The 21,590-nt window shown below is 55.3% G+C and overlaps 6 protein-coding genes and 1 non-coding gene across 7 annotated transcripts; 2 read left to right on the top strand and 5 right to left on the bottom strand.

The window, feature by feature from the left end:
* Positions 1-1,376: 1,376 nt before the first annotated feature.
* On the bottom strand, positions 1,377-7,022 carry J3D65DRAFT_261751 (uncharacterized protein). Its single transcript, XM_066794883.1, has 2 exons — positions 3,592-7,022; positions 1,377-3,544 (listed from the first exon to the last, which is right to left on the bottom strand). The coding sequence occupies exons 1-2, from the start codon at positions 6,604-6,606 to the stop codon at positions 1,538-1,540; spliced, it is 5,022 nt and encodes a 1,673-aa protein (XP_066657895.1). The 5' UTR covers positions 6,607-7,022; the 3' UTR covers positions 1,377-1,537.
* J3D65DRAFT_261750 (KEX1 protease precursor) lies at positions 7,023-10,079 on the top strand. Its single transcript, XM_066794882.1, has one exon. The coding sequence runs from the start codon at positions 7,439-7,441 to the stop codon at positions 9,983-9,985; it is 2,547 nt and encodes an 848-aa protein (XP_066657894.1). The 5' UTR covers positions 7,023-7,438; the 3' UTR covers positions 9,986-10,079.
* Positions 10,080-10,594: 515 nt separating this feature from the next.
* On the bottom strand, positions 10,595-11,253 carry J3D65DRAFT_617036 (uncharacterized protein). Its single transcript, XM_066799515.1, has one exon. The coding sequence runs from the start codon at positions 11,056-11,058 to the stop codon at positions 10,642-10,644; it is 417 nt and encodes a 138-aa protein (XP_066657893.1). The 5' UTR covers positions 11,059-11,253; the 3' UTR covers positions 10,595-10,641.
* On the bottom strand, positions 11,116-11,218 carry J3D65DRAFT_t32. Its single transcript has one exon. It is a non-coding gene; the product is annotated as a tRNA-Ser (tRNA).
* A 500-nt stretch (positions 11,254-11,753) lies between the features above and the next one.
* Positions 11,754-12,749, bottom strand: J3D65DRAFT_261722 (uncharacterized protein). Its single transcript, XM_066794881.1, has 4 exons — positions 12,686-12,749; positions 12,558-12,627; positions 12,187-12,459; positions 11,754-12,134 (listed from the first exon to the last, which is right to left on the bottom strand). Exons 2-4 carry the CDS (start codon positions 12,586-12,588, stop codon positions 11,827-11,829), a joined length of 612 nt encoding a protein of 203 aa, XP_066657892.1. The 5' UTR covers positions 12,589-12,627; positions 12,686-12,749; the 3' UTR covers positions 11,754-11,826.
* A 1,036-nt stretch (positions 12,750-13,785) lies between these two features.
* J3D65DRAFT_261712 (uncharacterized protein) lies at positions 13,786-16,908 on the bottom strand. The gene is made up of 2 exons (XM_066794880.1): positions 14,023-16,908; positions 13,786-13,952 (listed from the first exon to the last, which is right to left on the bottom strand). The coding sequence occupies exon 1, from the start codon at positions 16,802-16,804 to the stop codon at positions 14,096-14,098; it is 2,709 nt and encodes a 902-aa protein (XP_066657891.1). The 5' UTR covers positions 16,805-16,908; the 3' UTR covers positions 13,786-13,952; positions 14,023-14,095.
* Positions 16,909-18,734: 1,826 nt separating this feature from the next.
* Positions 18,735-20,252, top strand: J3D65DRAFT_549135 (major facilitator superfamily domain-containing protein; the record flags this gene model as incomplete). Its single annotated transcript, XM_066796940.1, has 2 exons — positions 18,735-19,089; positions 19,138-20,252. The coding sequence occupies 2 exons, from the start codon at positions 18,735-18,737 to the stop codon at positions 20,250-20,252; spliced, it is 1,470 nt and encodes a 489-aa protein (XP_066657890.1).
* Positions 20,253-21,590: the final 1,338 nt, after the last annotated feature.

The raw sequence follows: 21,590 nt of genomic DNA, 5'->3' as shown, positions 1-21,590 counted from the left end.
CCGCTTTTCACTCTGGGCATTGTCGTACCGTTGTCAATCCTTGACCGCTGCTAATGGGGCTCGTTACACGAACAGCGAACGACAGGCGACGATTCGCGACCGACCAAGCCATATGCGCGAGATGCGAGCGCAGCGAATCACCTGTGATCAACTGTGAGTATCAAAGCTTTGTTCGCGGCTTGTCAGCTAGCTCGTATATTAGCCAGAGTTTCCGCTAAGATCTGGATATTGACATCAATTTTCCTATTTTGGCGCTCCAAAGATAAATTTGCGAGACAAAGGCAGATTCCTCAGTCATCCGTCGGCTTCCGTGGCAGGTCTCGAGATGCGGTTGTGTGGAGAAGAGACGATGGTGGTTTGTCCCAACACGCGCCAAAATCAGTGATAAATGGGCCAGTTTGCAACTCATGTTGACCGAACAGTCACCCCCACGAACTTCCCCCGCGTCTGCAAACGAGGAAATTGAAGGATACCAAAGACTGCAAGGAGATAAGATTTGCGCAGAGCGAGATGAAGTTCGGTAGGCAATCACGTGGAATCTAAATTTAGCGGGAGAAGTGCTGCTTGTCATTTCGCGGGGATACTCGCGGTGTGGCTCCAAGCTTAAGCTCGGGGTGACTTTCAAAGTTGGCGAAGGAACGGTGCCACTGTCCGGGAAAGGTATTGGAGGCGCTGTGGTGAAAGCAGGCGGGCGGAGGTTTTTGCTTGACGAGACAACTGGCGCTACATAAGGTGTCCGAGGTCAAGACTGGACGGGGAATTGGGTCTGTGAAGAGGAAGTCAACCGGAATGGAATGGAAATGGCCGAGTGGATACCTAGGTGTGGATGGGACCTGCCGGACCTGGTACCCTACCTTACGTCATCCCAGAGAGCTCGCTAAGATCACGTGAAGAGTTAGTCCGGAATAGGCTGGGTGAGCCAGGAGCAGCCTCGGCTCGTCTTGGTCGCTACACCAATCGACAATCTCGCCCGCCGTACCACTTCTTGTCCGTAGATGCCCTCGCTCCCATCCATTCCTATCCACTGATGTCTTATTTCCCACCTGAGTGTTCGCGGCTTTCGCAAATCGCTAAGCTTACAGCTACACCTGCGATGTCCGCAACGATCGACACGGCTGAAGCGGGTAGTCACAATCACATCTTGGGGTTTACTACATCCAGCATGAGAGTAAAAAAAGAGATGCAGAGAGGTCCTTGAAATGATGAGGGTAAACATGTCGTGACGTCGTTAGGTATATAGCAAGACAGATATGGTACTAAAAAAATAATGATACTTTAAAGCAATGTGAAAAGGAGTAGGGCATGTGTGCAGATTAGGTCGTGCAGATGTAGAATCGGACAAAGAGAGTAAGAGGGCAAAGGAAGGGATAAGAAGCAGTCATCATCATCGGAAAAAGAAGAGGGAGAAGGAGAAGAAAGAAAAGTGGTGTCGTCGTCCATTCGTGGTCAGAAAGAAAAAGGTGGAGAATGGAAAGATGGTCTACCAGCGGAACCATCTACAGCCGTCCCTGTCGGTCACCTCAGTGTCGAACAACCCTCAACGCCATACCTTCCACCCACCACTTCCCCTCCTCTTGTGCTGCTTGGCGGCTGTTCCGGATTGCTCCTCCACCTCATTCGCGCCTCCATAATCCCTCGTCTGTGCCATGCTCGTCCTCGCGGCCCCGCCGCCAACACCACCACCATTCAGAACCCTTTCCGCTCCGCCAACTTCCTCGCCTGGAATGCCCCGATCTCCCAGGACAGCCCTGTCGCCTCTCCTCTCAACGACAAAGCCCCTCTCGCGACTGGCGCTTGGCCGACGGAGCCCCGCGCTCAGCGCCCGCAGCCCTCCCCTCAGCTCTTGCTTGACCTCGCCAAACGCATCTTTGAACCCGCGCCCACGCCCGTTGCCAAGCCCTCCACGGTCATCCTCGGCGTCCCAACTGCGCATGCTCGCACTCGTGCTGCGCCGAGGAACGTTGGTATTGGGGTTGGCGTTGTCGTGCATTTGCGGAAGAGAGTCGGACGATAGGTAGCGCCCCTCACGTGCTGGGTCGGCGCGCTGCAAGTTGCGGTTTGTCCCGTAAATGGGTCCTTGTCCGTATTCAACGTTTGGCTCTCCTGGTGCTGGAGCTGGGCGTTGTGTAGCAGGAGGGGATCTTGGACGGCGCGAGACGCCATTGGATACATGCGTGTCGCGCTCACGAGGACCAAAGGTGCCATCGCCGCCGAGGTCACGGGTCCGCGAGCGAGACCGAGAGCGCGAACGCGTGCGGCGATGAGAAGTATCCATGTGATGATCAGATGTCCGTGGCTCAGTGCTCAAAGGACTGGCGTCGCGACTGTCAATGTAAGAGTCTCGCTCGCCTCTGCCCAATCCTTTCCGGTCGCCTGACCCTCCGAGACTGCCAAAGAAGCTCTTGAACCCAGCTCCAGCGGGTCTCTTCTTCATCAGCTCATCAACGCTTTCTTTCACGGGGCCGTGATACTCAAGCGCAGGAACGAGGAGGCGGTACGGAGCAGTTATGCCTGCAGGGTCGTGCTGCGAGACCTCGAGGTTAAGCACGACGTCGAGGCCATGCTCGAGGTTGATGGCGCCAGCCACATTATCTGGGTCGTCCGAGTCATACCCAGCATCAGGGTCGAAGGGGCCTCCTTTGCGAGCGGCTTTGATGCTGAGACCAGTGGGGCGGCGATGAAAGGGGTTCGGACGGGGAGGGTCGGCAGCTGGGCGGTTCAGCTGTGGTTGGCTGCCGGTTGCCATGGCAGTTGGAAGCGTCGTTTGGTTGAGATTGCCGGTTCGCGAGTTGGTAGTGCCGTCAAAGCTCACAGACCTTTGCCGGCGGCTGTCGTTGTAAAAGGATGGCGGTGGTCCACGTCCCGAAATTCGCCGGATGATGTTGCTCGGCTTGAAGTCGTTTCGAGTCATTGATCCTGTACGACGGACGTGGGCCTCCTCAGCAAAGGAGCCATCTAATGAGCGGGCGCGCTGGCTGGGGGTTGGAGGCGGCGTTGTGCCGGGCCTGTACTCGCGAATGGAGCACCAGTTTCGCCGAGGCAGCAGGTGATGATTGTTGCGTGGCTTGCCATCCACATCGTGGGTGAACATGGGAATCATGTCTTCGTCAGTGTCTTCGTCGAGATGGTGAACCTTGTTGCGCTTGTTGAGGATGTCTCCCATGAGTTCGGGTGGCGGCGTGTTGACAATGGCTGAAGAGATGATGTTTGGCATATAGCGATGGTCTCTGTCTTTTGGAATGTGCAGCCTCTTTTTGCTGTAAAATTGGCCCACGGCAGCCAGATGGACGTCGCCGCCAAGTATTGTGACCCGGACAGACTTGTCGGCAGCAAGCTCTTGTAATTCTTGAATAAACCAGTTGCGCTCCGCCTTGTGGTGCTTGGCTGTCCAGTGGTCATCGAGGTCGTCCAGAATCTCGACACCGCCATCAAACTTGTTGACAAAACCTCCGAGCATTCCGGTGCGGCCAAGAGCCTTGATAGGATCCATAACTCTGGAAGTGAGGAGGTTTTCCAAAAAGTTCAATCGAGGATATGCAATTGGCTGATGAGTTAGCAGTGGGAATTCAAATTCGATGGTTTCGTACTCACCACTCCAAGCAGGACAATCAGGTGCTTCGTTTCGCCCTTGCGAATCTCTCTACGGCATCGCTCAAAGATCTTGTAGTACGAATCCTCGCTGAGGACTTCGTCCCGCATCCTCTCCGTCCGGCAATCGAGCCCTAGGAAAGCGACGTTTTTGCCGAGAAACATGAAGATGTTGCGGCTCAATTGGTTGATGTATGGGCCAGGTGCCGCTCCCAGCAGCCAAGATTCCTCTTGTCTCTCGGTCTCATCTGGCACGCTTTGGTGTTGGAAGAGCATGTAGTACTTGAAAGCAACAGCCCCAAGCCCGCAAAACACTGGGTTCTTCATAAAGTGATGAGGGTAGGAACCAAAGCCGTCAATGATGTCGTGATCATCCCACATGTTGACCATTGGGATCTGACTGGCCGCCATTCCAAACAGGCCTTGAGAAAACCACATGGCATAGCGGTCGAGGTAGAATTGCTCGAGCTCATCCTGCATTTCCGGCGTAAATTGAGCCGTGTGCTTGATCATAGCATTCTTGGTTGCCAGCCACTCTTTGAAATACGTCGTCGCCTGCGTCGACTTGTCATTATAGATTTGGTCGCCACCTCCGATCATGACATGAAATGGCCGAGTCTGGTGGTTGTTGAGCACATCGCGCCACATGGGGTCTGGTCCGCAGAATTGGTTCGGGTCAACGCTCAAAGAAAAGCCGTTGCAGCTGTGAAACATGATGTTCATTGTTTCACCCCTAGCGGGCACCCAAAAACCAATGGCAGGTCCACGGTTGATTCGGTATGCCAGGCGCGACTGCACCTTGCCGAGCTCAACTTCAATATTGAAACGCCAGAAGGTGACGCCTCGTTCAGCATGAAGTCTTGCCGCCTTGACCTCGCGGAACTTGCCTGCTTTTTCGCCATCTTTTCGACTGATTCGAGATCTGTTGTTTGATGCGCTGCGGGACAATTCAAATAGACCGGTGTCGTCCTCTCGGGTTGATAGGTCGATTCCTTCTTCAAGATCCTCGACTGGTCGGACGTACAGGGTCTTTCCCGTACGACTGACCTTGGCTTCCCCAGCCAGGGGGTCCACGTACTCGGATGCAAGCTTTTGGCCGTTACTCTCGTCAAGTTCGGCCGGGGGAGGAGGCAAAAGAAATTTTGATTGAACGAAAAGACGCAAAACGGGTGGGGTATCGTAATTGGAATATCTGTCAATGGTTACAATCATCACACTGCCGCGCCATAACCAGCGGTCATTGCGGCCCATGCGAGACTCTCTTTTCATGCCGGTGTACCGCAAGAGCGGGCCGCACTTCATATAGAGAGTAGGATTGAAGCGTGTTTGGCCGGTCTGGTCGTCGTACGAGCCGTTGAGGCCGTCATATTGCGCTGAAGCGATGCCAGTTTGACTGGCTCTGCGACGATGAGAGCCGGTGCGCTCCCACCAAGCTTGGGCAAGATCAGTCTCTGAGTCACCGTCAACATTGAGGTCGTCGGCTGTCAATATTGCCTTGTCTGCCGTCTTCCAGTCGTCCAGTCCCTTGAAGGGCGCATATCGGCGTTCTTCAGAATGGTGTCGATGGAATAGCCCGGAAAGGTGGCGATGGCCTTGCTCTTCTCTGTCTGCTGCTACCGCAGCCGGATCTTCTTGGTTGAAGCCCACTTTGTCCTGCGCACGACGCGCGCCCGCGGTTTGGGGCGGCACTTCGTATCTGGGGCCTTCGGAGACTGGCTTGCGGACCACCTCTCTTGGCACTGGGTCTGTTTCATGATAAGTCTCGGCAGCTCGAGCGCCTTGAGAATGACCCATGCGATCACTTGACAACTGCCTGTAAGCATCTGGCGCTTTTCTGTTGTCCCGGCTTGCAAGAGGTTTTTGATATTCCTGGGGCACATTGCGCTTTTGCAACTTGCGGCTGTTACTCCGTCCCATACTACCGTTTCGCCCAATGGCAGGCTGGGGTTCTTGACGATGCTCGTTGGGACTATCAACCCCCGCAAGCGCAATACCAGCGCTAGTAGCCACGGCCGCAGGTCCACTTGAGTGTGAAGTATTTGCGTCGGGCTCGCGAAACTTCACGGAGCGTCCGGGGCCATTTGCGGGTAGGGCAGCTCGTTTACCACGGTTCTCAGAATTGTAGGCTTCCTGTTTACGCTGGGCCCCTCGGCGAGAGGGCTGGGTAACGTGTTGGTCCTGGCCGACAGGCTTGCGATGTACGGTGCCTTCATCGGGGTCCTTTCGGGGTCGGTTGGATGCCGATGGCACAGGCTCCGGCATGGAAACATTGCGCCTATCACTAGGCACTCGTTCGACAGCTGGCTCAGGTGCAGCGGCACTGGAAAAACGGCGAGTCCTTGTTCTGGAGTAGTCATGCTGTTCCGAAGCACGCCTTGCGGCAAGTCTCTCTTCGGCCCTCGCTTCAGCATCGGCTACGCGTGCCCTGCGCTCCTCCTTGCTGATATTGTCTAGCGCACCTTCGAGCTTTTGGAGTGGTGAGCGATGCGAGACGGAGCCTCGTCCGCGTCGCACGGGAGCGGTGGCAGAAGAATCATTGCCACGGTCTGGGACAGGTGGAGCGACGTTGGGGCTTGTCGGGGCTTGGTCGAGCTGGCGCATCGGCTCGACTTGGGTGTAGACGTGGGCCCGCGTGGACCCTTCGGTTCGCATTGCCGGAGCTGGTTGGTAGCGCTTATGGCTCTGAGAACCCGCGGGAGCCGCGAAGCTGCCCGTGTAGACGTCGTCATAACGCAATGTCTCTGGGGGTGTCGCGTAGCTTGTAGTCTGCCCGTTTGTTGAATGCGGGTTAGATGCGCTGCCCCGACGCTTACTGGGTCGAGCTGAACCGTTTGGGGCCGGCGCGTTGTATTGCTGAGGGTAGATCAAATCTTCCGGGGGACGAGCGTAGGCTGGAGTGGGCTGCTGTGGATATCGGCGGTACGAGGCAGGCTGCTGGAGGTTTTGAGCCTGGTAAGCCTGAGGGGGTGGTGGTTGGGGGCCTCTTGTGTATGGGGCGCTTTCAAGGCGGGCGTCCATGGTGACGGACTTGACGCAGACTGGAGGTTAGAAGAGCATATTGGGGGAGTCGGGTGAGAATGGAGCGTTGGGTTGCAGCAGCAGCAATGCGAGGGTGCGGAGAGGGCGGAGGAGTGGAAGGCTCAAGGCTGCGCCCAAGATGGCGCGGGAGGTGGGCGGTAATCAATGGATCAAGACGTTGGGCAAAAGGCGACCATGACGATGCAGATGTGAGATGGGCGGAAGAGCAAGACCTGGGCGAGCTGAGCGGTGAATTGAGTGTGCGAGCAGGCAGGGAAGCTGCAGCAGCAGGTGGTGATGTGGCTGGCATATGCCGGCCAGCCACAGTCGAGGCGCCGTGAAGCTGCATGTGGTAGGAAATGTAGAGTGAAGCAGGTCCAGTGGTGGTGGTTACAGTGCCAGGGCAGACTGCGGAATATGGCCCCGTTTTAGGCCCTGAATTGGCCCGCTGCTTTGACGCTGGTGCTGCTTGTGCTTCTTGTCTGTCCCTTGGCTTGCCGTCCCTTTCACTCCCCTTGCCTAGCCTTACCTGACGACGACGACCGCTCATCATGTCGCAGACACCTGTTCTCACCTCTGTCGCTCCTTGACCTTTGTCCTCTTCTGCCACCCATCCACCCATCCGATCCTCCTCTGGGTCTCAGGGTCTGCTCTGCTCTGCTCTGCTCACCTCTCCCTCACACTACCGCTTCACTGTACGCGCTTGGCCCGCCTACGACACTAGCTCGACAACGGCCGCTAACTTGTCCCCACCCTTTCTCCAGAGTCGCTCCTCCGCCGACCTGCGCTTCCTCCCTCACCCTCCTCGACCACGGCCTCTTTGCGCGTCGCTATGCGGCGCTCCCTCCTTTACACGCTGCTGGCGGCGGCCTCGGCCTATTGCGCTCAAGACCTCCCTCCGCGCGACTACAACACCCACGACTTTTATGCCCTCGAACTGCACCCCGATTCCTCGCCCGCCCATGTCGCGCAACATCTCGGCCTCGAATACGACGGTCCGCTCGGCGACATCGACCGCCACCACCTGTTTCGCACCACAAAGCACAACCATGACCTTGTTGGCGACGCCGTTACCGAACTCAAGAGGCGCAGACGGAAGAGGGATCTCCCGTTTGAGCAAAGTCCTCTCGACCACGTTAAATTCCACCAAAAGCAAAAAGCGGCGAAACGTCTGGTCAAGAGAGGTCCGGTCCCGGCTCCTGTGCGCGTCGACGTATCTGACTCGTGGTCCGGAGCTGTCGCTATGCCCTCAACAACCGAGGCTGCCGCACTATTTCACTCAAACCTGGTCGAGTCTCTCGAAATCCAAGACCCCATTTTCAAGGAACAGTGGCATCTGTTCAACGGCAAGCAGCTCAGCAACGACTTGAATGTCACTGGGCTGTGGCTGGAAGGCATTACTGGCGCAAACTCGACCGTGTGCATTGTAGACGATGGTCTGGACATGGATAGCAACGACCTCAAGGAGAACTACTTTCAAGCCGGATCTTATGATTTCAACGACCACGTCAAGGACCCAAAGCCCCGACTTTCTGACGATAGACATGGAACGAGATGTGCCGGCGAGGTTGCAGCTGTCAAGAATAACATCTGTGGAGTCGGCGTGGCCTATGATGCCAAGGTCGCCGGTGTTCGCATCTTGTCTGGAGGCATCACCGACGCCGACGAGGCCCTTGCCATGAATTACGCCATGAACGAGAACCACATTTACTCGTGCTCGTGGGGTCCGCCCGACGACGGTGCCTCCATGGACGCCCCCGGAATTCTCATCAAAAAGGCCATTGTCAACGGGGTCCAAAACGGCCGCCACGGTAAAGGTTCCATTTACGTCTTTGCGGCAGGTAACGGCGCCGCCAACGACGACAACTGCAACTTTGACGGGTACACGAACAGCATCTACAGCGTCACGGTTGGGGCCATCACCAAGCACAACCAGCACCCCTATTACTCGGAGCAGTGCTCGGCTCAGCTGGTCGTCACGTACAGCAGCGGCCCGACTGACGGGATCCACACCACCGACGTAGGCACCGACAAGTGCAGCAGCACCCACGGAGGCACTTCTGCCGCTGGCCCGCTCGCCGCCGCCATCTACGCTCTCGTACTCTCGGTTCGGCCTGAGCTGACCTGGCGCGACGTTCAGTGGCTCACCATTGAGACTGCCGTGACTGAAGGACTCGTCGGCGAATGGCAGGACACGCCCTACGGCAAATACAGCCACCAATTCGGCTATGGCAAGATGGATGCCTATTCCATCGTCCATGCCGCCGAGAAATGGGAGCTTCGCAAGCCCCAGGCGTGGTACTTTTCGCCCTGGATGCACGTCAAGCATGAAGTTCCCCAAGGCCAAGCGGGTCTGGCCAGCACCTTTGAAGTCAGCAAAGACATGCTCAAAAAAGTCAATCTCGAGACCATTGAGCATGTTACGGTCACCATGAATGTCGAGCACACGCGCCGTGGCGACCTTAGCGTCGAGCTCCGCAGCCCCAGCGGCGTCGTCAGCCACCTCTCGACGGCGCGGCGCCACGACGACTACAACGAAGGCTACGTGGATTGGACCTTCATGTCTGTTGCGCATTGGGGCGAACATGGCATTGGTAACTGGACCGTCATCGTCAAGGACACCAACGTCAACGAGCACAAGGGCACTTTTACGGACTGGAGACTTCGCCTGTACGGCGAGTGCATAGACGCCAAAAGCCAGGGCCTTATCCCCATGCCCGACGAGCACGAAGACGACGACCACGATGTCATCGTCACGCCTCCACAGACCACCATCCTCCCCGTCCCTACGGCCACGGCCACCGCCTCGGTCCCCCCAACCGACTCGCCCGACCGCCCAACCAAACCCAAGCCCACAGGCACCGCCGCCACGACCGCGCCCTCGCTCCCGACCGCTACGGCTGGCTTCGAGACTCCTGCCGAAGGAGCAGAGGATTCCACCTCGGACGCATTCCTCCCTTCGCCGTTCCCAACCTTTGGCGTCTCCAAACGCACGCAAATCTGGATCTACGGTTCTCTTGCGCTCATTGCCCTCTTCTGCGCTTCGCTGGCCGGCTACTTTTGGTGGGCGCGTCGCAAGCGCCTGCGCAACAATCCGCGCTCCGAGTACGAATTCGAGCTCGTTGGCGACGAGGACGAGGACGGCGACGGGGCCAACGGCGCGGGCGCAGGTCGCAAAGGCAAGCGCCGCGCTGGCGAGCTGTACGATGCGTTTGCGGGCGAAAGCGACGAGGACCTGTTTAGCGAGAGCGACGACGGCTACCGGGATCGCGACGATGATGATGAATTTGACGAAAAGGCTGGCATGATGGGCCGCAGTGGCAGCGGCAGCGGCAGCGGTAGTGGGTCTAGTGACGAGGGCCGCAAGAGGTTGAAGTAGTTGTTGACTGTTTTGAATCGAGCTAGCTGCACGCATGGTGGGCGGTGTTTGGATAGAGATGGCCTTTTTCTCTCGCGTCACGTCGTTTATCTTGTACAGTTGCATTTTTCTTGTCTCTTTTTCTTTATTTTCCTTTCTCTCTCGCTCTTCTCCTTCGTCTCCCATCCTCTCTGGCACGGAAAGAGCGGGATGAGCTTGACTATCATCTTCGTTTGGCATGTCTTGCATTACCACCGGTTCGGCAGCACGGGTCAGCTAGGCTACTTATGTGGATTGGTGCATCATGGTTGGCTGCCATGGACGGATGGAAGAATAGGGGATCGGGATAGTAAGGCGCATGACCCAACAGAGGCAAGCAGCAGCCGCATAGAAGCGAGCGAGCTAGCGAGCCTGCTGTCAATTACGCACAGGTGTGTGTACTGGGTTGACATTGATGCGTGATGGATGGATGCATTTGATGCGCAGAATAGGGGGCCATAAAAGAATCGATTGCATTGTACACTTGTCCACGTCGCTTTTTCTGTGTGATCTTGTTATGAATTATCCTTGATGTGCCTCAGTCGAGCTGAGTCCGTACGTGCAACCTTGCATGCGTAGGGTTTTTTTGTTGTCTGTCTCATGAGAGAACACAAGGTCTCGCTATTGTAGGCAGTCGGTTATTCATGGAGCTCCTTCACTTTTCCACAAGATAACGTCAACAATCCCCCGGAGAGCTCAGCGCCCAGCCACATGCTGTCATTACTCAAACAAACAAAAATTTGATGCATGTATTCCATCGCTTCCAAAGCACAGACGAGGTCTGCTGCAGATGAACATGTACCGCCAGCCCGCCAGCCAGCTCCATCCCCCAACACCCACCAAACCAAAGTCGAGAGAAAGAAATTCCAAAACCCCCGACATATCAACCACTCCTTTCCGTCGTTTCTAAAGCACAGACGAGGTTTGGTGCAGGAGAACAAGTACGGCCAGCCCGTCAGCCAGTCAGTCCCCTTCCCCCAACACCCACCAAACCAACACCGAGAGAGAAAAATAAAACAAAAAATCCGAAGCCCTGAAAACATCAACCTCTCCATCCCAACACCTGCCACGACCCTCAAAACAGCAAAAAGAAAAATCTTCGGACTTTTACGCGACACCTGAGAGATTCGAACTCTCGCTCCCGAAGGAACTGGCTTGGATATGATCGGATAAGACAATAGCAGGCCAGCGCGTTAACCACTCCGCCAAAGTGCCGATTGGACACCTCCGTCGCTCAGGACTTGGAGTACTGCCGGTTGTTGAAGGCGGAGCAAATTGTTGTCAATATATACATGTACGTCAGGGACTGTTTCGAAGTGAGCAAGTGTCCCCTGGTCGCTGGACAGTGCACAGAACCTGGCAGTCGCGTGGGGACCATGGGACTTAGTACTCTACCAGTCACAGTGATGCTTTTAGCGCCCTTAGCGAACCAAAATTCCCTTGGTTCCGCAATGTGTTGGTGAAGTCCATGACGAGGCGAGGAGGCGGTCCGGTCGGGCCCCCAGCCTGGCAGCGGGTGTGGCGGCCCGCTGACGCGGCACAGACACCTCCCTCCCTGCAAGGTTAGGTTGGCCTGTCGACTGGTGCAACGCAACACCGCCTCGGCCGCCGGTCATCTCACGCTGCGTTTTCCTGACTGCGCGCCGCAGACTGATGCGCTGTGATTTTCTTGGTTGAGAATTGGCGTCGAAGTGGCAGAGCGGTGAATGAAGCACGAGTCGAGCTGGATTCGAGCGGGATGGATTATTTTGCGCATGTTCTGGTTGTCCGCGATTTTCTATGAGAGTCCGCCGAGAAATTTCGTTATATCTACAAAATCACTTCTACCCCCTGAGAGATACTGAAGCAGATTTTCTTGAAGACTTCGCCATCCTGACGGTGTAATGGGAATCTTTCGCAGCAGTTTCAAACACAGAATTTGATTGAGTGGTTCTGCGTTCTGCCAGAACACGGTGCAAGATGTGGAAAAGGCACTGAATGAAGCGCGAAGAAGTCCTTTCATTCCATCGATAGTGATAACACACTGGGCTGTATGACACTGGGACTAGACCAAGAGGGCAAGAAAATGTGACACTACGACCAAACTCGACTTCTAATCGCCAAGTTTCTGGGCATCTGTCCGCTTTGGCTGCTGAACCACAGTCAGCATATCTTCAAGAGGCATCACCGGTAGACTGATTTACCCCATAGGAGCTCTGTCATCGTCTTCGTCCTGATCCATATCCTCAAATTTGGTTTTGTAGTCATTGTGATCGTCCAAGGCTTCTTCACACTCCTCCTAGTCGACGTCCATGGTCTCCTCCTTTTCCTTGTCGTCTTTTTCAATGTTCTGATTTTCAAAGAAGCCATTGCTGCGAAACGGACTTGGGAGCGAAAGTGCATTCCTTCTTTTCCCAGGAGGCGTCCTAGTAGTTGTAGCAGCGGCGGCGAGGTTAGCCAAGGAAGTTGCAGCCGCCCTGTGAGTTCATGAGAAATGGAACTGCGAAGGGGGGGGGGGGGGGGGAAAGGGATTCGAAGATGGAATTCCAAAGGATGACGAGACGGAATTTAGTACCAACATCAGCTCCCCACGTTCCCTCTCGCATCGCCCAGCCTGTTCATTGTCGTAGCGATGCTGCTTTGGCCTTTCCATGATCAGTCAGCTACGGACGCTCCTCCAGTGAGGGTAGGAGCCGACCTCACCACATCTCTGGATTGTTTGGATACCTTTCTCTTGCCCTTCGAAGTCTAATTTTGTACTTTCTCCTCTTTTAAAGCTCGCTCCTTGATCTTGATAACCCTGCAGGCCATTTCATTTTGGTTTGAATTGATGGCATTAGGAATATGGGGGAGTGGACAACATGGGGCAGCTCAGTCTACCCCACGCAGTGGAATAGCAGGGGCTCCGAGCGTCAATTCCTCGCTCAGACAAAGAGATAGTCGTCCAAGTAGGAAGGCTCCCTCCTGACTCTCCATAGAAAGACTTCCCAGGCAAAGCCACATGTAGTTAACGACATCCAACTTCGTCCTGCCTTCCAACCTGAAGAACTTCAAAACACATCTCATCCACATCTTCATCCCACTCAGAGCATATCTATCTGCTTCCACAATGCGTGATCCAGTACGTCTTCCACGCCTGACTGAATGGCCGTCTATTCACAATCTCCCTGAGCGCCTCGCAGGGTTTCGAAATCGCGGAACTAGATCCTAAGATTGTAGAAAAGATACACGAGCACCACCGGCGGCACGAACAGAGACTGCGGCAGATTCGCGAAGAGCAACGTCGCCTGCAACATGAAAATGAACAAGTGCGACAAGAGTCTCCCAAGCGACGTTGGTGATTCGGCTCTTCCAGCTCGAGACCTTGCTAAGAATCTCCTTGCAGCTTCCGATCCTTTCTCGCACAAATACCGCAGCGCAAAAGCTCCCAAAGCGTCAGAGGACGTGTCTAGACAGGATGTTCCTGTGGAAGGGACACAGAGTGCCGATGAAACATCGTCGACTACGATCAAGATAGAGGACGACGACGAACCCCCCAACTTGGAGGATATCCCGATGCACTAGGAAAGCCCAAAGCCAAAGATTAAGATGGAGGAGGACGACGAACCCATCAACTTGGAGGATATCCCGATTTTAGTTGGAGACGGCGATGCCACGGTCTCTCGTACGGAATTCAATCAGCTCAAGGATCAGCTGGAAAGACTCGATGTCAAGGTTCAAACGCTTATAGATCATATTCGCTCCATGTGAGCAGACATGGATCCACTTGCCGAAAGTCCTCAAAACGAACGTTTAACAGATTGGGTCGACAGCAGCAGCATGCGTGTTGCAGGGGGGTCCACATTCGTTGGTCAAGGGCAATGAGAAAGAATGTATTTCTTCTGCTCAGGGTCCTTTTATGCAGGCGTGATGTATGATTGGTGAAAAATATGAGCTCCAGGAGAATGTAGACGCACGGTGGTTTCTCTTTCTAGCGGACCTCAGCATTCCCTGCCGACATCTCTTCCTCTACAACAAGCAAATGGGTTCCCTGAACTCACTTCGTCAGACGCACGAGACTTCTCATCTGACCTGTGCTTGCTGAAGAACAGTACTGAGCTATACTCGCAACTCCTAGACCCACTCTCTCGCTCTGCCCTCTTCTCCCTGCAAGACTTCTACTCTCCCCTTACCCAAACCTGCTGCGCTTCTCTCAGTACCGCCCGCGCTGATCGATTGTACACCGGAGCCACCATCGACGCCGACGACTTTGATCCTACGCTTCAACTCCTCGCGCGCCTTGCCCCTCTTGCGCTCCCGCTGCATCTCAACCGCCTTGCGCATCAGCGAGAGGCCAGGGCCGACGAGCGATCGCCGAGGCGTGTCATCTGGCACCGCCGAGATGGGCGTTACGGGTAACGAGGCCGACGTCGTAGCGGCGGAGGACGAAGACGACGCCGAGTGCAAAGGCGGCAGCGGCGCGGAGCGCGGCGAGAAGGCGGGCAAAGCCGAGGAGCTCGGGGAGAACATGCGCGGTTGCGGGTTGTAGTCATGCGGAGGGGGTGGTGGAGGGGGCGGCGGACCGCGATCGCGATGTGGACGTAAAGACAACGCCGCTGCGGCGCTCTTCGATTTCGTCATCAGGCGAGGCTTTAACGACGAAGACGTGTGCACCGCCGTCGCCGACTTGGACGGCTCGTCACGGGTCATCGGTCGTGGGTATCCGACTGACGGACTTGGAGTGCGTGCGACAGTCGCCGGTGCCGTCAAAGGCGGCGAGGGGGTGGGGCTCGGTTCAGACGTTGTGAGAGCGAGTCCAGGGGCAAAGAGTTGAGTGTGGGTGAGGCCGTGCTGGAGCGGCGAGGGCGCGTGAGGCGCATTTCCCGCCGACGGAGTAAGACGTGGGCTTTTGGATGCCGAGGAACCGGTTGTGGGACCAGGCGAGAGAAATGGTGGAGGCGAGGCAGCCGATGAGGAGGAAGAATGCGAAAAGTGCGATTTCAGGGGTAGTGGTGCGGGTGGCCGCGCCAGCGGCTGCTGTGGATTGAGTCCTGATCTTTGGAGCGCATTTGGACCCTGTGGCCCAAGGCGCCTTTGAGCAAGAGTCGTGCTTTTGACTGTGGCAAAAGCAGATGGCGTTGATGGACGACCGGTGGCGGACCTGGGCGTCCCAGGGACAGGTGATACTGGAGGGAGGCGCCGGCGACTTTCGGCAGAGGGCCGTGGAGAGGATTCAGTAGACAGTGTGGTAGGCAGGGTTAGAGGAAGCGGAGGCGTGTACGGCTTGGACTTGTCGTTCTCCTTGTCCTTTTTGCTCTTCTTGCTCTTCTTGGACTTCTTGGTTTCTGCAGGCTGAATTATGGAGCGTGGCCGAGAACTGTACATGCCCGAATATCTCTTGGTAGCAGGGTAAACGCGACTGCGAGGGCGCTGCCTGTTGTATCTGGCTGGATTTGAAGGTCCTCCCTTCACCGGTGCCGTCTCGTTGACGCTAAAAGAGGTGGTCTCAGCCGGTGCAGAGATAGGGATATCACCGCTAGTGGCACTAGTCTCGCTTGCCTTCCGGTTATGTTGGGATGGCAAGATCATCTGGAGAGTTCCGGTGGCCAGAGCTGGAAGCTTTTCTCGCATGCTCGCTCTGCGTCGCGGTGGAGATGGGGACCGCGGTTTTGGTTCTGGTTCCTGGTCCGCTCCTTCAAACTCGTTCAAAGCCCTTGCCAAGCTGATCGTTTCTATGTCGCGTGGGCTCTCCACCGGGCTCTTTTGGAGTCTCAGAGGTTGCGGAGCCATGTTGGCGTCGTCGGGGGAGATTGGCTGGCAGTCCAATGGAGCCGGTTCATCATCATCCTCAAACACATCTGGAGTGGGAGCAGCGAGTTCACGATACTGCTCTGCCAAAGCCTTGTGGTAGTCATGAGAGATTCGATCCTGCGTCACTCGCCTGGTCGTCTCTTCAAAGTCTTCCCACTCGTCGTCGGCGCCGGGAGCTGCGGATCGTGGAACAAGTTTCTTTGGTGACGTGATGCGGATGGAGAACTGGTGGGCCAGCCCTCTGTCTCCAGGCGAGCCATCTCGAGTTACTTTGCGGCCCCTTGGCGTTGAATCTGGGGTTTGCAAGCCGTGATTTGAAATGGACTGGCCATGGCGGTCAGGAGTTCCGTACACAGAGCTTGGAGTAACGGGTTGGGCCTCCTTTGTATTTGCAGAAGGCGACGGGGATGGAGGAGTTGGGAATTTCCCCAAAAGAGAAGTTTCTCTGACCTTGTCTGGCACGTTCAAGGGCACTGGTGGAAGTGGTGCTCTTGGTGGTGACTCTGACGCTGGCCTTGGAGAAAATTCTACAATAGTCTCGTACTCGAACGGATGGCGGTTCGAAGGTTCCGGGCTTGGAAGCGGCGAAGTATCTGGTAAAAGAGGGTCAAATGCCCTTGGCTCCAGAAAAAGCTTCCCAGGTCCATTGCCTCGATCTGTATCAGCCCGGTCTCGCGAGGGCGGAACATAAGTTTCAGGTTGGAGAATAAAGCCACCTGGGGACTGCAACTCTGATTCTGTTTTGAATTGAGCGTCGTCGTAATCCCATGTTGAAGGTCTTGTCCACGAGGATTCTCCAGAAGTTCTGCTATGTGGATTGGGAGTCGAGGCTGAGCCTGGGGATGATGTTTCAGGAAGCCGAAAATCAGGTTGGCCTGTTTGAATAGGTGAAGGGTGCTGTGGCGGTGAATTTGGCGGCGGAGCAGTCTTTACAAAATCTCTAAATGAAGGAATCTGCTTGTCTGCGCCGTCCGAAGACTGTGAAGACGGCGCAAACAGAGACCTCGCAACTGGGTGGTTGTAAGGCATCATTCACGACTTCTTCACATGGAAGAGGAGTAGACTAGGAAACCTTCGCATCATGAAGGCGAGTGTCGCAAACACATTTGACCGTCTTCATCCAAAACAAAGACCCTGAAAGTCCACGTGCGGAATGTCACAAGCATTCCGGATCAAGCGCTCGGCGAGGTGAGGACAAAGGGGGCAGACGTAAGATGACGCGATTGGGACTCGACTGAGGCTTACGGATGTTTTCCCATGACGCAGGATGCGTCGTTTGTTTGCGACCAAGATTGACATGTTATTTGGTGAAAGCATAGGCGGTGCGAACAGAACAAGGCAGGTTGTTGGTGGCTGCCGCGGTCCAGTGAATGCCTTGATATTATGCTGCAACACAAAGAAAGTAGAATTTGCACTGCCCACGGCACATCGAGCAGGAGAAAATACTTGCAAATCAGCTTAGCGTGGCAATGAGCCATCCAATCCTGAGGGAATCTCGGTCGAGGGCAGGCCGAGCGTGCCGTGCCTCGTCAGCTATATCCGGGTGGCCAGCCGAGCGAGCGTACGTGGATATTAGAGAATTCATCATCGCGCCGAAAAGAGACACGGCGAATACGGGGTCAGGTTGTAAGAGTTGCTCAGAAGAGGTGCGGAGAGACGCCGTTTGGTGTTGGGTCGAGGAAGCGGGTGGGCGGCCAGGCGTGTTAGTCACCGTGGCGCTAAGCCTTAAGCGAATCGGAACCTGAGCCGCCACCCCCAACCTCCCAACCACACCTGGCAGCCTTCACTCCATCAACGCTAAAACCGCTGCCTTCATGTCGTTTTGCGCACATTTCGACGCCAGTCGCCAGCTCATGCAACTACCTCCCACCGAACGGTGCCGCCCAGGGCCTGTGGGTGCGGATAACGGCTTCCCGTGCAGATCTAGCACGGCTTGGGCCAGCATGAGTCCCCCTGAATGCAGATGCAGACCCTGAAGAGAGCGGTATACAACGTTTTCAATTTCCTGACCCAGTGACCGCGCCATGCTGTGCAGTCGCAATTTGGTGCAGTGGGCCCGCTGTCTGGGGCGAATAGGATTCCAATGGCAGCCATGTTCTGTTCCGTTTAAATCTAGTCTCAGATCCGCCGGAGCCATGAGGGGTCCCGGAAAAGAAAAAGTCCAACACCAAGATTCGGATTTCGACAGCTTGAGAGAGACGCGCAGCTCATTCGTTTGCCAACGTTGCCGTTACTCTTGTCATATCTGGGCCGTCGGCCTTGTCCAATTGGCGTCATATGTCAACAGAATTGCCGGTCATCGCCCAGCAACAACTCGTACTAGTCTCACTGCATGGTCAAAGTATAAGCTCAACCGCTTGGACCAGTCTGTTCTATTCTGTCGCCGATGGTCTAGCCTGCAGTCCATTCCTCTGTCCCCCGTCTTTAGGTTCAACTGGAGGTATCAGGGCAAACTTAGCACATTCTTCTGTACTTAACTGAGAAGCCCTCTACACTGTACAGCGTCACAAGTCAACCAACATGTCGCCTCCGCCCAACATACCGTACCCGTCACACCATGTGGTGGAGGAGAACCCGCAATTCTTGTCCCCGTCCACTCATGATTCCTTGTATTCATCAATACCAGAATCAGCCCTGACTACGGCACCAACCTCGAGGGCCCTTTCCATGAAGTCTGGGCACTTTTCCGGTCATTACTTCAGCAGTTTCAACTCCACCGAAGTCCTCGCCTTACCAACACGAAGACTATCATACTTTGAACATGACGACGAGAACAGTTCTTCGAGGACCAATTTTCGGCTGTCAGATTTCAAGCCTGGTTGGCGTTTCTACGTTGCTTTTGGTTCGCTTAGCGTGGTGTCTTTGATGGCGGCTTTGGATGCAACCAGCATTTCGGTTGCACTCCCAGTATGTTCCTCGAAGCGTTTATTCACGATCTTCTTGGCTGATTCGAATACAGGTAATGGCCAAAAAACTCGACGGATCTGCCATTGAGGCATTCTGGTCTGGTACATCATTCCTCCTCACATGCACAGTATTCCAACCGGTCCTGGGAACATTCAGCACAGTTTTCGGCCGCAAGCCCATCTTGATCATATCCTTGGCATTCTTCGGCGTTGGTGCCATTGTCGCTGCTTTAGCCAACGACTTTGGAGTCATCTTGGTCGGACGCAGTATTCAAGGAATCGGAGGTGGTGGAATCCTGGTTCTGGAAGAAGTTATTGTCACAGATATGGTTCCTCTGCGGGATAGAGGCAAGTGGATGAGTGTCGTCAGTGCAGTGTGGGCACTGGGTACTGTTGCTGGACCAGTCCTGGGTAAGTCAAATCCGTGACCCTTTTCGACTATTCTAACATGCCGCTTAGGTGGCGGTTTCTCCGAAAATGTGAGCTGGAGGTGGATCTTCTGGATCAACCTTCCCTTCATTGGTATCGGCGCACCCCTCGTCCTGCTCTTCCTCAACCTCCACCACCGTCCCAGCGACTTGATCGACAGACTGAAGTCAATTGACTGGATCGGAATCGTCGTCTTTGTAGCGTCGGCAACCGGATTCCTCATTCCCGTCACCTGGGGCGGCGTCATGTACGAATGGTCCTCGTGGCGTACGCTTGTCCCTCTCTGCGTGTGCGGCGCTGCTCTCGTCGGCTTTGTCATCTACGAGGATCGATTTGCCACGAACCCCATCATCAGGACCAATCTATTCAAGAACCGCACGTGTGCTTCGGCATTTGCACAGACCGTTCTTCATGGCCTCGTACTCTGGTGCGCTCTTTACTATGGCCCATTCTACTATGAAGCTGTCAAGGGCTACTCTCCCGTCCTTGCCGGTGTTGCACTTTTCCCTCAAACATTCACGGTTGCCCCCGCAGCCATCGTCGTTGGCGTCGCGATTGCCTGGACTGGTCGCTACCGCTGGGCCTTGTGGTCAGGCTGGTTCTTGACGACATTTGGATACGGCCTATTGATCTACATGGATGTCAACACGACGGTTACCCAATTTGTCTTCCTCAATATTGTACCCGGTGCCGGTACTGGCATCCTGTTCCCCAGCATGGCCATGGCAGTCCAAGCCGCAGCCTCCAATGCCGACCAAGCCGCTGCTGTCACCTTGTTCACGTTTATGCGTGCGTTGGGGCAAACAATTGGCGTCGCCATTGGCGGTGTCGTCTTCCAAAACGAGATGCGCAACAAGCTGGCATCGTTCGGAGGGGAGCTTGCAGCGAATGCAGGAGAACTCTCAAAGGACGCCAGCGCGCTGGTGCAAGTCATCAAGTCGATGCCCGACAGCGCCGAAAAGTACAACCTCCGCCTCGCTTACGTCTTCGCCTTGCGCCGCGTCTGGATCGTCATGTGCGCCGTTGGCGCGCTCGCCTTTGTCATCAGCTTTTGGGTTGAGGGGTTGCCGCTGGACCGCGCCCTTGAGACGGACCAGGGCTTCATTCACGACCGTCGCTCAGAGATTGACGACGAGAAGGATTGAAACTACTAATGTCATGCTTTTTTTGCTAGCGAAAGAGATGGAAACCAGCATGTGTTTCGTGTTTGAGAGAGTAGGATACCGCAGGAGCGACTGACTTTGCAGGAGGCTGGCGAGCATGGCGCTTCCTTGATTTGGGGACTGGGACGGCAATTTCACCTCTTTCACGTTCAGGCGTTTTTTGGGCGTCTATTCTCTCGCTGGCTGACTGGGCCGAAGCAACCATATCATACCAAGTCTATTTTGTTGTAATTATGCGGCTCTACACACAAAAACTCTACATGGAAATTCTCAATTGCCACACTGGCTGAATGTTTCCCCTACATTATCATCTGCATGTAGACGCGCGTTTCGCTCGCCGCTCAACGCCCCCTCTGCACATGCAACCCCTAGCGGATGACATCGCGGCTCGGCGGGAGAGGCAAAAGGGAGGCGCCGCGACGAGTCGAGCGGCAGAGGATGAGCGGCGGTCCACCACTGCGGCTGCAAAACAAGAAGCAAGGCCAAGGACGCATAAGATTGGTTTGGTTTCGACGCACCATGCCGCATCGAAACAGCTGTTGGCTTGCCGTCTTGCCCTCTCACTGAACGATGGATTGGCTAACGGCGCATGAGTGCGAGTTTATTCTTTTTCGCGACAAGCCCTTTTCTTCTTTTAGACGAGACTCTGCTCGGCAGCTAGGTCGCTTGCGCAATCAACGTGGGTAAGACGGGATTGCCCTCTCTTTCCTTCCTTGTCCGCAGCCAACCGCGCAGCCACGCGGGTGGAAGGACGGCAGGCGCGCGGTTGGATACGTCCTACGCGTCCTACGCGTACAGCCAGGTACCGCAGATGGCGAAGGAGCCACGAGGCTAAGATGATCTGACAATTTGGTCACCTGTGTACTCGAGAGTGGTGGTTGTTTGTGGTGATGGAGAGGGACAAACAAGGCGACGAGTGGACAAAGACGACCAACTCAGCGCGGGTGCGCATGCCACATATGAAGACAACCCAGTCTCGGTCATAAATAAATTCTCTAAAAGCGACAACATCTTCAACGAGCCACAGCGCCTCGGCCGAGTTGGAGTGAGCCTCTCTTTCATTCTTTCCGCAGCAAACCTCCTTTCTATACTCCGTATTTGGCCACCCAACTGAGGACTGAGCGATCGTTCGCTGGCTCGCTTTTTTTGGCCAACAGAGGGCTTGAGTTCGATTCTCGCTTGGACCGGCTTTCATTGCTGATTTAATGGAAGCGCTTCTTTGTGTTCCTTTTTCTGCAAGTGCTTGCCTACATGTACATTTTGCAGTCTGCCATGAGCCATCTTTTTCAGAAGCACCCAGACATTTTCCTCGGACAAGAT

The sequence above is a fragment of the Phyllosticta citribraziliensis genome (genome assembly GCF_038025025.1).
Source record: "Phyllosticta citribraziliensis strain CPC 17464 chromosome Unknown J3D65scaffold_3, whole genome shotgun sequence".
Lineage (NCBI taxonomy): Eukaryota > Fungi > Ascomycota > Dothideomycetes > Botryosphaeriales > Phyllostictaceae > Phyllosticta > Phyllosticta citribraziliensis.
The sequence above is the reverse complement of the archived record's forward strand: the minus strand, read 5'-3'. Positions and strand labels throughout refer to the sequence as shown.